The sequence below is a fragment of the Nymphalis io genome, chromosome 18 (genome assembly GCF_905147045.1).
Source record: "Nymphalis io chromosome 18, ilAglIoxx1.1, whole genome shotgun sequence".
NCBI classification, from domain to species: Eukaryota; Metazoa; Arthropoda; class Insecta; order Lepidoptera; family Nymphalidae; genus Nymphalis; species Nymphalis io.
This window is the reverse complement of record NC_065905.1, coordinates 11,703,379-11,716,653: the sequence shown is the minus strand read 5'-3', so window position 1 is coordinate 11,716,653 and position 13,275 is coordinate 11,703,379. Positions and strand designations below refer to the sequence as shown.

Genomic DNA, 13,275 nt, shown 5'->3' with positions numbered 1-13,275 from the left:
ATGGCGGTTTTAAACTAGCGCGCGTCTTTTTTTTAACAACGCTCTTTTATGGATAAAGTAATCTCCTAACTGTATCAAATTGATTTTAAAAGTATTCATAGCTTTTTTGAAAATTATCTACCCGACCGTCTTCGCACCCCGGCTTCGCACGGGTAAAATAAGGGTCTATAGAATGTTTATATTAAAGAACAAACTTACAAAGGAAAATTATTGTGTTTTCAGCCGGGACCATTCTCGGGACCCAACTCGACTGTTTCATAACAATTGTCTCAATCATTTAGGAACACGTACATGACATGACATTTATACATATATATCTTTATATATAAATATGAGTATATATATATATATATATATATATATATATATATATATATATATATATATAACCAAGTATGTAAGAAATAGCTCATATAAGTGAAACTAGCTACCGATCATTATAAGGTGTCCATGACAAAATTACTTACGTTTTAAACACACGACGTAATATAAGTAAGTACGTAAATTTTGTTATTAATATCTTCGAAATACAAAAAACCAACATATTTCTTTTAAATATTTATTACAGACACTGAAACTTGAATATAACATCGAATTGTTATTTATACATTTTTTTTTTGCTAAATAACGTTGAATATAAATATATCGACACATCGAGCGACATCTATGTTACGTTGGCGCAATCAGTCCGCCCAGCTGCTGGCGGGGCCGACTGACGAGGCGAAGTATCAGTGCCCCGTCTTAGCACCGGGCTGCTCTTAACAGAAAAACCTCCAGTAACATTTTACCGGCCCGACCTAGGACCTGGGGAGCTCGGCCATTCACAAACATACATACATAAAGAGTACAATGAGTATTGACATCAATATTTGATATTCATTGCTCCAGCCTAAATCATGATTGTGATGAAAATAAAACTCTAGGCCATTTTGTTACGATAAACTCACAAATAGAAATAGTTCAGTCTCAAATTCACTGATTACATTTCTTAATGCCGTGTTTAGTTCGATAATTTAGTCTGAGTCCACAGGCGTCATGTAATCATTTTGTTCACAGGCTATGTTCTTGAAGCCCAGACAGGGAAATTCCAGCAGGAGAGTCGGAAGCGATGACTCGGACTGCTCTGGGAGGGGAGTGTCCCTCGTCCAGAAATAGAACAGCTCCGCCGAGGGACCTTCGGACGAGTTGCGGAGGAAGCTACCAGAGTACACTTGCAAGGAGGAGGTTAAGTTCAGAGTTGTTCTAACCTGGGAAGGGAAAAATATTTTATTGATTATATTATACATTCATTACACATAAAATAATAGCACACGTTTATATAAAGACGCTTCATGACCTGATCACTGGATGTTGTCATTTTATTTGTTTATATTATTTTGCACACAAACACAATTTATCGACATAACATACAGGAGGTTACAAAGTCGGCCCTATATTCAATCCAAGTTGGCCAAGTTCTTTCAGGTCTTGACTTTCAATTCATTTGTCATCTGTTAGTTTAATGCAATTCCAGTTTAGTTGAACAGCAAGTGACTTTTCGAGACAGACGTTTTTTGCAAAAATGAACGTCACCGGCAAACTGGAGTGTACTTTGATGTTTTGCTAAGCTTTAGGCAGTTCGATAATCATAAAATTAAATGTGGTTGGAATATAGTTGCCTCCCACAGGAAATTTACTTATCCTTGGTCATCACGTACCTCCGAGCCAACACAAATGTGAAAAAATCTTCAAAGGAGTACTCATCATAGTGCATCTTAAGCCGGACGATCTAAGGTCAGTAAGGTCAGTATGGGAGCAACCCGGAGAGAGATACATGTAATAGAACAGGGAGATAGCTCAGTAGGACCATCAAGTAACATATCAGCCTAGAAAACCGGGCATCGACTGGGACAATGTTACTAATAGACATGTCGGGAGAGTGTGACGTCATGATAACGCTCGGCCCGAGTACTAAGTCTCCTCGGGGTCCGTCACACACGGCAGCTTACAATTCCCTTCCAGCGGCAGCGCAGGCGAGTGAGCGCGGGGTGGCGCTCCAGCTCCTTGATCTGCGCGAGCTTGAGCTCGACGTCGGTGTCGAGGCGCGCCAGCTCGGGCAGGCGGCGCGCCAGCTTGAACAGCGCGGCGCGCTCCAGGCGGCAGCGCCACAGCTCCAGCGCGCGCAGGCGGGGCAGGCGCAGCGCCAGCGCGCCGCAGTGCGAGCCGTCGAAGTGCGAGCCGCTCAGGTTCAGGTCCAGCACGAGCGGCGGCAGGCGCTTGATGAGCTCCTGCAGGCCTCGGCTCCGGAGCTGCGGCCGAGCGTTTATGGCGTTTGTGTGACGGGAGCGATTTCGAGCTCGATGATATGACATAGAATCGGGTACAATATGATCGTTTGTTTGAGCTACGAAATATGCTTTTTATGCATTATTTCTGATATTAAGAAATGTTTTAGCTACACGAGGAAGGCAAACTGGGATAGTTTATTAAGTTCACCAAAACGGTGCCAGTGAGATGCAGCCGTTGCAGTGCTGGCAGGTTTACAATCGGCATGATACCATGCTTAGTCAGCAGTGGGCACATGTAGAGCTGCAGCGACAACAGGTTCACACAGCGTGTCAACACCCGGAACCTAAACAAACATTATTAACTAATACATTTATTGTTTTTATATGCAAACATATATTTTTAACCTTGTTTATAAAAAGAAAAACTTTGTGAATGAAAATTAAAATCTATTAAGTTGTATAAATAATACCTTGCATCTGTCATTTCTGAACATCTTAATGTAAGATCCCGCAGCTGAGCAGCATGTATGTTGAGGAAACAGTCCATTTCCCTGGGAATGAAGTGATCTGCTCTACCGTACATGTGAAATGAAGATATGTCGTTTCGTCTTAAATTTGTCAGAAAGGTACTGCTTATTGTCTCATTGATGATCAGTGAATTTATGCCTTGGTTAATGTGGGTGTCCCTGTTCAAAAATTGCTTCTTTGCGAAGACATCCAGGTGACGCAAATGTACCAACAATGAAAGGGATTTGAAACTATTTTTATCTGAAATTAAATATTACAAAATAAAACCACTCGTCAAACTATTACTTTGTCGATTTTTAAAGTACAATTTCCATAGCGTTATATATTTAAACTTTGTAATTAGGGTTAGGCATCTTCTCTTTCAATCACATACATAAGAACTAATACTTTTTCGAAATTAGAAATACCTATAACAATTGAAGGCATTTGTTAATGAAGGTGATATTTTGTTTTTTTTATATTAGCCGGGAGGGTAAGAGACTACTCCACCTGATGGTAAGTGGTAGTAGAGTCCAAACGTGATGACAGCCAGTACAGTCGGGAAGAATGTTCTGCACTAGCCGCCTTCGTCTTGTACTTGAACCCGGGTTGTAAGAGGATATATATTATATATATATATATATCACCAATTTGTAATTTTATAGAAATGAGTACCAATTTTATTTTGCAAATATTTGAATTTATGTGTAATTTTTAAATAAATATACTAAACTGTGTGTTGTATAATTTGATATTATCGGAGAAAAATTAAATAAATATTCCAAAATATTCATTTATTGCTTAATAACATAACACAATTGAAACATGGCCCCTCATTCTGTCAGCTTACATATATGAAATTAATGAAACTAATAGATTAAATAAACTCATTTCCTTGAGAAATGAGTTATAAAATGAAACCAATAAATATTTTAAAAAATGATATGTAAAATTTATTTTTCAATTTCAATTGTACTTTAATAATAAATATCCTGCTGACGGTTGGTGGCCATTCCTAAGTAGACTAGGCAGCTGCGCAAGAAATTTTATATTGAGTATACAGAAGTGCACTTGTTTGCAGGTTCTGCAGCATAACAACTAGACCTAATATACAGTTTGTAATAATTATGTCTTCACAGGTAACCACTACTAAATAAAGTAAGGCACTAAAAACGCAATGTTACGTTAAATTCTCACCAAGTGGAAAGTCACTGTTTATTGTGAGCTCGCGTAAGCGCGGCGTTAAGCGAATAGCGTAAGATATCAGTATTTCAGACTTTTGAATCGAAGATTCCGCGTCTGTAACGAGGATCACTTGTAAGCCCTTATGTAGTTTTTTATAATGCTCTGCGCGTTTGATTCTGATAATACGAGAATTAATGATACTATTCCATTTTTTGCATACTCTGGACATCACCAAGCTCAGTTCAAGGGCGCTAATATAACTAAATATCATCATGATCAATTCATCAGGAAGATTCTCCATCATTGAGGTAGTATAATTCATTTCATATCACTTTATAACGTTTATTGTAATACTGGATCTGTGTTTTCCATAAATTGACGTACATCTTAAATAACCGAGCACCTTGACACCTTTATTGATTTCAATGCGATATTGATTTTGGAAAGTGCATACAGACTGCAATCGCAATTTTATATAAATTAGGTATCTTTTATATAACAGGTTACAAGTTATTGTGTACTTCCTTCAAAAACCGGAGCTAGGAATTTAAATGTTTTTGATTTTGGCACTATACAGCTGACATTTAAAATGTTAAGTAAAACGTGTGTACATTATGGAAGACCCGTTAGAGGTATATACTTCAAAACTATAAGTTTATTTTTAGATTTCTAATCGAGCACAAAAAAATAAAAAATATATAAGAATGGGCATTTGAATAATTAATTTAATATTTGTAATAATATAAAAATTTATTTTACAAATCTAATCCTTTAATGTATTACCATATAAAAAAAGTGCACAGCTGATTGTCATTTGTAGTGACAACTTCTTTCAAAATAAATGTTTATAGGTTAATTTTACCACTTTTGCCTAATTCTAAATATATAATTTTCAAATAATAAAACTAAACGTGATCATTTTGTCACGTCCGATTTAATTTTAAACAAGTCAGAGGCTCACAAAGTGGTACACGCTATGAGGTTTCTCACTTTTAGTGTTCTTAAGAATTGCAAAATAAAGACGTCATTATTTAAAAACTTTAGTGTACAAGTTCAAGCAAATCGTGAGATTGAAAAACTATCAGGTATCGAACTAATAAAATAATCGTAGTTATTTATTAAGACATTTTATTTATTTAATCAAATAAAAGGCACAGAACATTTAAACAATTTCGTAACATTTTCGTTTTGAGAGTTGTATAATTGTCATAATGAATTAATTTAACTTGCTTTTAGCTTGTGTATTTGGACTAAAAAAGTAGCCTCTGTACCTTCAAGCTTCTAGCAGCTGTAGCTTCAAGCTTGCTTCTCACAAAATTTCATCAAAATCGCTACAGTAGTTTAGCCGTGAAAGCGTGACTGACGAGTTACGAGTTAGTATGTAACGTCAATCAATCAATTAAATCAAAGTTTAACAACCTAGTCAAGATATTGTTAACATTTATGCTTAGCTATTTTTACTTCTGCTGGTACACTAGTCCCGCGTTAATCCGAAGTCCGAACCACGATTGTCCGAACATTTGCTTAAATCGAAGACCAGACCGCAAGAAATTAAAAAAATGAGTAGTTAATTCTGTTGGCTATATACTACGATGAATATGTGCTAATATAGAAAACGTGTAAAGATGTATTTTATTTTTGTACGTATCATTCAATGCGAACGTTGCGTAAATATTGATTGACTTTGGCAAGTGACCAGAGACTCCAAGTTATGGTTCGCATTGATGCAGGCTTTCTAACTAGCTAACTCACTAAAATAGCAAATGATTTGGGAGGAAAAAAAGCGAAAAGAAATTGAAGGTGCCCAAATAGTTACTAATTGATTGGGCAACGGGGACTTGTTAACGTAACACAAACATTTGTACGTTTGTTTTTGTTAACAATATGAACATTACGATTTATTTAATAATAAATATATTTAAACGAAATTGACAAAGAGACGATTCCTGATATTTTCCGTAACAGCCTGTGAATGTCCCACTGCTGGGCTAAAGGCCTCCTCTCCTCTTTTTGAGGAGAAGGTTTGGAGCTTATTCCACCACGCTGCTCCAATGCGGGTTGGTAGAATTCACATGTGGCAGAACTTCAGTAAAATTAGACACATGCAGGTTTCCTCACGATGTTTTCCTTCACCGTAAAGCACGAGATGAATTATAATCACAAATTAAGCACATGAAAATTCAGTGGTGCTTGCCCGAGTTTGAACCCACGATCATCGGTTAAGATTCACGCGTTTTTACCACAGGGCCATCTCGGCTTTTTTTTGATATTTTCAAAAGATAAAAAATAATATTTTGTATATTCATTGAAACGAGCCCATGTAATGGTTGGACGGTATTGTTCCACTCCGATGGTACTGTACGCAACTGTTTGTTGTTTCGCCTTAAATTACAGCAACAGTAATGAATACCGTCGGTGCCGATGGGAAAGCTTTAGACTAGTTTGGAAATATTCAAAGTAACGCGCATTGGGCCCTTGCCATGTCATGCCTTTAGTCTCGTAAGACGTTTTGTTCTGCTACTCCTGTCTCCAACCGAAGGGCGAATACGTAAACAAGTTAAACATATAGTTTATTTAGTACTGAAAATAAAATTTAGCCGAAGTGACAAACAAGTTTTTTTTAAATAATATTAATGATCCATAATGCATTAGCGCACTCTATTGTATTAGTATTTGATAATTAAAATCTTAAAAAAATATAATTACTTTTGCAAAGTACTAGGCACTTGTAGTAAATACGAGGAGTATATTAAATTTAATTAATTGCCCTTTTTTTATTATATACATATATATTTTTTTATATTTAAGTCGTGACGCGAAACGCGGTTAAACTTTGCTTTACTGTATTTATATTGTGTAAATAGACCCAAATCTGGTTGAAATATTACCATCATGGAAGGAGGACGAGGAGGCAGAGTTGCGCGCTACTGTGTTGCAACATATGCGAGTGCTGCCCAATTTTGTAACTGAAGAAGAGGAAGCTGCTCTGCTTGCAGAAGTGGAACCACAGTTAAAACGCATGCGCTACGAGTTCGATCATTGGGATAATGTGAGTTCGGGATCATGATGTAGTCATGTAATACATATCTTTTCATTGCTTCTTTAAGAAGTTTTAGCTGTTAATTGTTACTATGATTTATTATAAATGGTCTAAATGAAAGGTTTATTTTTAATTTACAAGAAAATAATACAGGTATTTATATGATAAAGGTATAGTGGAAGCATCTCTAAGAACAGAGAAAGTTAGTAATGTCCAAGAGTACTCTTTATCAATACATTTTAGTGTCAAAAAAATAATAATGAACAAACTGTAGGCGATCGAAGGTTATCGTGAGACAGAGCGCAGTAAGTGGAACGCAACCAACAGCGAGGTACTGGCGCGCGTGCGCGCGGTGGCGTTCCCGCCGCACGCGGAGCTGTTGCCGCACGCGCACGTTTTGGACCTGGCGCCCGCCGGACACATCCGCCCGCACGTCGACGCGGTCAGAGTGAGTCCGATAGTTCCTTCTATGACATATTCTGTTCGACTTTTACTAAATATATATATCGTATATAGTACTCATAGTAAATCAATATAATTGAACTGTTTAAAGAGTGATTTATCGTCAATCAAAGGAATCTTATTATTATTAAAGATCATATGACAGAAATGTGAAGTTTTGCCACATATGATTATAAAATATAATTAAATACTCATACTCAGGTATACAATTATTTATTCTGTAATAACCTGTACACAAAGACACAAGTGAAAATGTTTTAAAATGTACCGCTCCCGCCTACCGATTATGTATGCAGTTCTGCGGCGACACTATTGCGGGTCTGTGCCTGCTGTCGAGCGCGGTGATGCGACTCACGCACGAGCAACGCCCGCACCTCGCGCTAGACGCGCTGCTGCAGCGGAGGTGTCTCTATGTCATGACGTTAGTGTTCATTATTAAAACATTTATCTCCCTGTTTCTGTCCACGTTGTACGCTGTGACGAACTTAAAGGTTAACGCGAGTAGATACGAGATCTAATTTCGAACTCTTAAAGAGTTCGAAATTAGATCAACTGTTCGCGCGGTGATCACCTAAAGATCGTTTACGGCAAGGTTTTACTGTTTTTTGCATCGCACCGTCTTCTCGCGAGAGGTGCTCACAATTAATTTATTTTAATGTATAAATAATAAAGAAAAATGCATATTTGGATCAAATACATCTCCTTTCGGCCATCACATTGTGTACGGATGTAATAAGAGTGTTCGCCCGCGGTCGGCGCGTGTTGCAGCGGCGTGGCGCGCTACGCGTTCAGCCACGCGGTGCTGCGGGGCGCGGCGGGCGCGGGGGGCGCGGGGGGCGAGTGGCGCGGCGCGCCCGTGCGGCGCCGGCGCCGCGTCGCCGTCATCTGTCGCGAGCGGCCGGCCGCGCCGCGCGACGGCCCGAGTAGCCTCCCGAACTGATTCTTTGCCCTTCGTTTTGTAATAATTCATTTAAAGAAATATCTTTATTACCACACCTGTATTAGGTATAACGGAATTATGTTTTCGTATCTAAACTTGCTCGGACATATTTGTATATCTTTGAAATTAGTATTATTACAATTAGTGTAAATAACTAAGTGATATATTTTTATAACCTTTTTGTATTACCTTAAAAATATATTGATGTAGTTTTTAGTAAATTAAAATAATATATGAAAAATAAACCTTGTTAATGTTGATTGAATGTTTTTTTTTACAAGTTTTTCACAAATACGAATCACCGACTTGTTGAATATGTGATAAGTATCGACTGCGATGTGCCGAATGGGTTTCTTTTTATTTTCGGTATAGATGATCTTCCTTCTTATGTTGAACGTATTTCAGTTACAGTATTCTTTTTTCACGATGTTTTCCTTCACCGCAGTAAACATAAAAATTCAGTAGTGCTAGCCCGAGTTCAAAGCTATCTCGGTCCTATATGATAAAAAATAATCCATAATAAATATTAAAAAAAATAAAATAAATAAAGCTCATAACGCAATTATGATCATTATCATCAAGTGGTATCATTACTGGTGGTAGGGCTTTGTGCAAGCTCGTCTGAGTAGGTACCATAAACTCATCAGATATTCTGCTGCTAATCAGCAATACTTAGTATTGTTGCGTTCCGGTTTGACAGGTGAGTGAGCCAGTGTAACTATGAGCGCAAGGGACTGGGACCTTAGGAACTGAGATGTTGTAATAGTTCCCTATGTTGGTGGCGCAATGGCGATACATCAGAATAGTTAGTATTTCTTACCTCGCCAACGTCTATGGGCAGTTACCATCAGGTGACCCATTTGCTCGTCCGCATAAAAAATACAATAATATACAATTTTAAAAAAGAGTGTAGTTATCGATTGTAGATTTAGATATTGTATATATATGATTAAATACTTCATTTGAGGAAAAAGTATTACTACGGTTGTTCATAGTACAACATACATACAAGTGAAACGGCTGGTAATAATAATAACAATATAAGAATAAACGAACGTATATTTTTATCTCAATAACTTTTCCTTTATCCCAACTGTTATTTTCCAGTTGCCATGGACCCACCATCACTCGTTATTCGGGTTGCCATACCTACCCTACCTACCCTTGTTTAATCTCACGGACGTGACGTTCCGAAATGAGCCGATCGGGTAAAAAGTTCTTTTGTAATTCGAATGTTACGTCAGTATTGGTCACAGTTCCGGCTTCAGTTGTCGTGGCGTGCCTTTGGCTTGGCACAAGAATATATTTATGTTTATAGAAATAATAGTCGAGTTATTAACAAAAATCGATGCATGTTTAAAGTAAAGATAAATAAGTCACGTGCTGAAATTAATAAAAAACAACAAATTTAATTATAGTAATATTTATTTCAAAATAACACAAATTCCGCTTAACTTACATTTCAATAGACTAAATAACGTGTTTGCGTTGACATTTATACACAGAAACATTATCTACTTCGAGATGCTCTCGACTTGGCAACTGTCAAATTTACTACAGACAGTAAAGGATTCAACACAACTACGCGACCGAGCCACGTATTGGGATGGAGTATTATAAGAATTATAAAGAACATCGAAACATACTTTAACTGAATGTAGACCCGAAACATATCTATGTTTAGAGTTGAAAATTGTATCAATGTAGACATTCACGGTTATCATGAAACTTCACAAATAATATTCGTACAGCACGATAATATATTAAAAAATTAGTCTTGCGTCGCGATCAGTGTGTTCTGTCCATAAATTCGCACAGTTGATGTGAGAAGCTGTGCACACACTTGTAGCGAGGTCTTGCATAATGCAACAAAATTATTTTTTAACTACAAATTACAAGCATTTTCTACTATATATGGTCTATAGGCTGGTGCACTTATTATCTATGACCTGTGGTCATAAGGTCACTTTGTCAAGTAATACGAATCATATAATATACTGTGGGGTTTATTTATGGAAGCCTGGTCTCCTGTGAGATAAAGAGGATCATTTAAAGGCATGAACTTAGTATGTAATGATAATCGCAGGGCACTATTAGTACATATTAATATGTAGTTTATTTACTCAAATTCATCAAGGGCTTCAACTTCAAGATACTCCACGTCACCTTCCAATACCTCCATCCCTTCCATGGCGTCCAAGGTTTCCAATGCCTCACCCTCTATCTGCCAATCGGATTCCTGAAAAATATGTTTATAAGGTTTGTTTTACTTAAAGCCTGCATTGAATATACAATAAATATTATTATTCTGTGGAACATCATTCAATAGTGCTATACGTTGAACGACGCATTGTTTGTTTTATAACTAATGTATACCTCACATTAGTTATAAAACAATGCCCAGGGCTGTCCCATGTCTGAATGCGAAAAAACTCAAAAACTACCAAATGGAATCACAGAGCTTGCATACAGCGATTTCAGAGATTCAGAGATTCATACAGCTCTCACCATTGGACGTAGTGATTCATGAGGAAGATTTAGGGATGTATCGAAGTCATTATGGCTTTAGGTAGATCTTTATTCTACTTGGAGGTGAGACGGGTATGTAGTTATGTATAAAAATAACCGAATGGTCATACTATTACTCATGCTACTAATATATTATAAGATGAAGCGACAAGTAACCTGTTGAATCTCCTTTCGATGCACGCGCGCATGTCTCTTCATGGCGGCCACGGAGCCGAACCTGCACATCGATAAAGCGTAGTTAGTTTTGTGTGAGGGGGACACGGCCAACTGTGAATCAATTCATTTACTACTAATCCGAGTTTTTGAAGCGTTTAATGTCGACTGTGAAGGTGAGGACGGAGGGCCTACGTACGTGCGGCCGCAGTGCGCGCACGTGGGGGGGGGCGGCGCGGGCGCGGGCGCGGGCTCGGCGCGCGCGTGGCTGCGCCGGATGTGCGCCAGCAGGTCGCCGCGGCTCGCGAAGCGCAGGATGCACGCGTCGTACCCGCACACGAAGCGCTCGGCCTGGCGGTGCGCCAGCGCGTGCGCCGCGCCCGCCGCGCGGTCGTCCAGCGTGCGGAAGCACAGCGCGCACAGCAGCGGCGGCTCGTCGCCGTGCGAGCGCCGCGCGTGCGCCGCCAGCGCCGCGCGCGACGGGCACTGCAGCGCGCACAGCGGGCACGTCGCGCAGCTCGCCTCGTGGCGCCGCATCTCCGCGCCGCTGTGGCACGTGACGTTGCAGAGCTGGCAGACGAGGCTGAGAGCGGCGGCGTGCAGCGTGGTGTGGTCGCGCAGCGCGTCGCGGCTGTTGAACTGCGCGCCGCACGTCCAGCACGAGTGGCGCGCGCCGCCCGGGTGGATGGCGATGTGTGCGCGGTACTCGCTGGCTTGCTGGAACGAACCGCTCAGAGTGTAGTAGTGATGTGTACATAGAAAGAACACTTTTTCATTTCATTTTAAAATTAGTAGACTTCAAAATAGTTAATTATTTATAATGGATTAATATCACAGGAAAATTTCATCACATTTACATATAAAAACCCTGTAACTGTAATGGTGTGTCTGTAACTATAGAGTTAAAAGATAATTAGATAGTATTTAGTGTTAACTAAATGTCGAAATGCAGTTGTACACTTTAATTTATGTTTTGACAGACTTATTTTACTGGTGGTAGGGCTTTGTGCAAGCTCGTCTGGATAGGTACCACCCACTCAACAGATATCTACCGCAAAACAGCAGTACTTGGTATAATTGTTGTGTTCCGGTTTGAAGGTTGAGTGAGCCAGTGTAATTACAGGAATAAGGGACATAACATCTTAGTTTCCAAGGTTGGTGGCACATTGGCGATGGTTAACATTTCTTATAGTACCAATGTCTATGGGCATTGGTGACCACTTACCATCAGGTGGCCTATATGCTAGTCCACCTACTTATGCAATCAAAAAAAAAATTATTTCATTATGAAATAGACAGACAGCATGTTCTGAACAAATTTTTAATAGTACTAACCTGGAATGACATAGGGCATATTGAACATTGATATACTGCCTCTCCACAAGCATTTCTTGCCTTTTCAAGATCTTCATCATCAGCTGCAGCTGCTGCTGCCAATGCATCTCGTTCCACCATTATAATATCATCCTCACTATAAGCTCCTCCCGAATTAACACCGGGACCACCTACAACTATAAATACGTCTATTTTCTGGGTAAGCTCGTGGAGTCTCCTTCGTAGAGCCCGAATTTTTTCACTTAAAGGAGGCATTGCTCGGGTACTCAATGCCGTACTAAACTCATAAGCTTCTATTGCACGACGAACGCAGCTTACACATAATTTACCTTCAGGAACTACCTACAAGCAAAGTCACCACTTAACATGCAATACAATTATTGTTATTAAGATTATACGATGTATTTAGTAACATTTAATCTTATTAAATTAGCAGTTTTTACCTTATTATTGTTTATGTGCAAGAGCATTGCCCGCAGGGGAACTTGCATCGGCGGTGCGCCCGCGTCGTGTTCTTCAGGAGTGAACAGATCACCGCCACCTCCACACACGGAACATGATTCTGTTTCATTCTCCACTTTTAATGTAATTGGTGCCATTTTTGTTAAATAAACTATATTCTCATAGTTTAGCTAATAAAAATTATTTTTATTAGCGGCAAATGGCAATAACACTACTAGATAGGTAGCTGACGCTGTGTTGCGACCGATTGACATTGACAATTGTTCCAACTTCAAGTTCAGCTTTATCAGTGACGTTGACAGTTTGCTTTTATATGAAATCAAGAAAATAATTTCCACAAAATTGTAAAAATGTTGAATATTTTGTTTTTAAAAATAAATTACGAATATCCTAAA

At 38.9% G+C, this 13,275-nt stretch overlaps 3 protein-coding genes across 3 annotated transcripts; 1 reads left to right on the top strand and 2 right to left on the bottom strand.

The window, feature by feature from the left end:
• Positions 1-543: 543 nt before the first annotated feature.
• On the bottom strand, positions 544-4,578 carry LOC126775374 (uncharacterized). Its single transcript, XM_050497252.1, has 5 exons — positions 3,972-4,578; positions 2,738-3,035; positions 2,476-2,611; positions 1,989-2,288; positions 544-1,247 (listed from the first exon to the last, which is right to left on the bottom strand). Exons 1-5 carry the CDS (start codon positions 4,279-4,281, stop codon positions 1,014-1,016), a joined length of 1,278 nt encoding a protein of 425 aa, XP_050353209.1. The 5' UTR covers positions 4,282-4,578; the 3' UTR covers positions 544-1,013.
• A 213-nt stretch (positions 4,579-4,791) lies between these two features.
• Positions 4,792-8,661, top strand: LOC126775376 (alpha-ketoglutarate-dependent dioxygenase alkB homolog 7, mitochondrial). Its single transcript, XM_050497254.1, has 5 exons — positions 4,792-5,044; positions 6,824-7,008; positions 7,274-7,447; positions 7,758-7,882; positions 8,230-8,661. Exons 1-5 carry the CDS (start codon positions 4,936-4,938, stop codon positions 8,399-8,401), a joined length of 765 nt encoding a protein of 254 aa, XP_050353211.1. The 5' UTR covers positions 4,792-4,935; the 3' UTR covers positions 8,402-8,661.
• Positions 8,662-9,814: 1,153 nt separating this feature from the next.
• LOC126775375 (zinc finger protein 697-like) lies at positions 9,815-13,118 on the bottom strand. Its single transcript, XM_050497253.1, has 5 exons — positions 12,862-13,118; positions 12,419-12,760; positions 11,283-11,800; positions 11,087-11,147; positions 9,815-10,640 (listed from the first exon to the last, which is right to left on the bottom strand). Exons 1-5 carry the CDS (start codon positions 13,015-13,017, stop codon positions 10,521-10,523), a joined length of 1,197 nt encoding a protein of 398 aa, XP_050353210.1. The 5' UTR covers positions 13,018-13,118; the 3' UTR covers positions 9,815-10,520.
• Between the last annotated feature and the right edge of the window lie 157 nt (positions 13,119-13,275).

Bases quoted from the DNA above. Each gene is read 5' to 3' on its own strand.
- LOC126775374 (XM_050497252.1), bottom strand. From the start codon at position 4,281: ATGAATTATACTACCTCAATGATGGAGAATCTTCCTGATGAATTGATC. The intron at 3,036-3,971 runs GTGAGAATTTAA...ATTTAATTTCAG, and splicing joins AAACAGTGACTTTCCACTTG to ATAAAAATAGTTTCAAATCC. The intron at 1,248-1,988 runs GTAAGCTGCCGT...TTCCCTTCCCAG, and splicing joins GCTGCCGCTGGAAGGGAATT to GTTAGAACAACTCTGAACTT.
- LOC126775376 (XM_050497254.1), top strand. From the start codon at position 4,936: ATGAGGTTTCTCACTTTTAGTGTTCTTAAGAATTGCAAAATAAAGACG. The intron at 5,045-6,823 runs GTATCGAACTAA...TTGTGTAAATAG, and splicing joins TGAGATTGAAAAACTATCAG to ACCCAAATCTGGTTGAAATA. The intron at 7,883-8,229 runs GTTAGTGTTCAT...CGCGTGTTGCAG, and splicing joins AGGTGTCTCTATGTCATGAC to CGGCGTGGCGCGCTACGCGT.
- LOC126775375 (XM_050497253.1), bottom strand. From the start codon at position 13,017: ATGGCACCAATTACATTAAAAGTGGAGAATGAAACAGAATCATGTTCC. The intron at 12,761-12,861 runs GTAAAAACTGCT...CTTTGCTTGTAG, and splicing joins TGCACATAAACAATAATAAG to GTAGTTCCTGAAGGTAAATT. The intron at 10,641-11,086 runs GTTACTTGTCGC...CATATTTTTCAG, and splicing joins ATCGAAAGGAGATTCAACAG to GAATCCGATTGGCAGATAGA.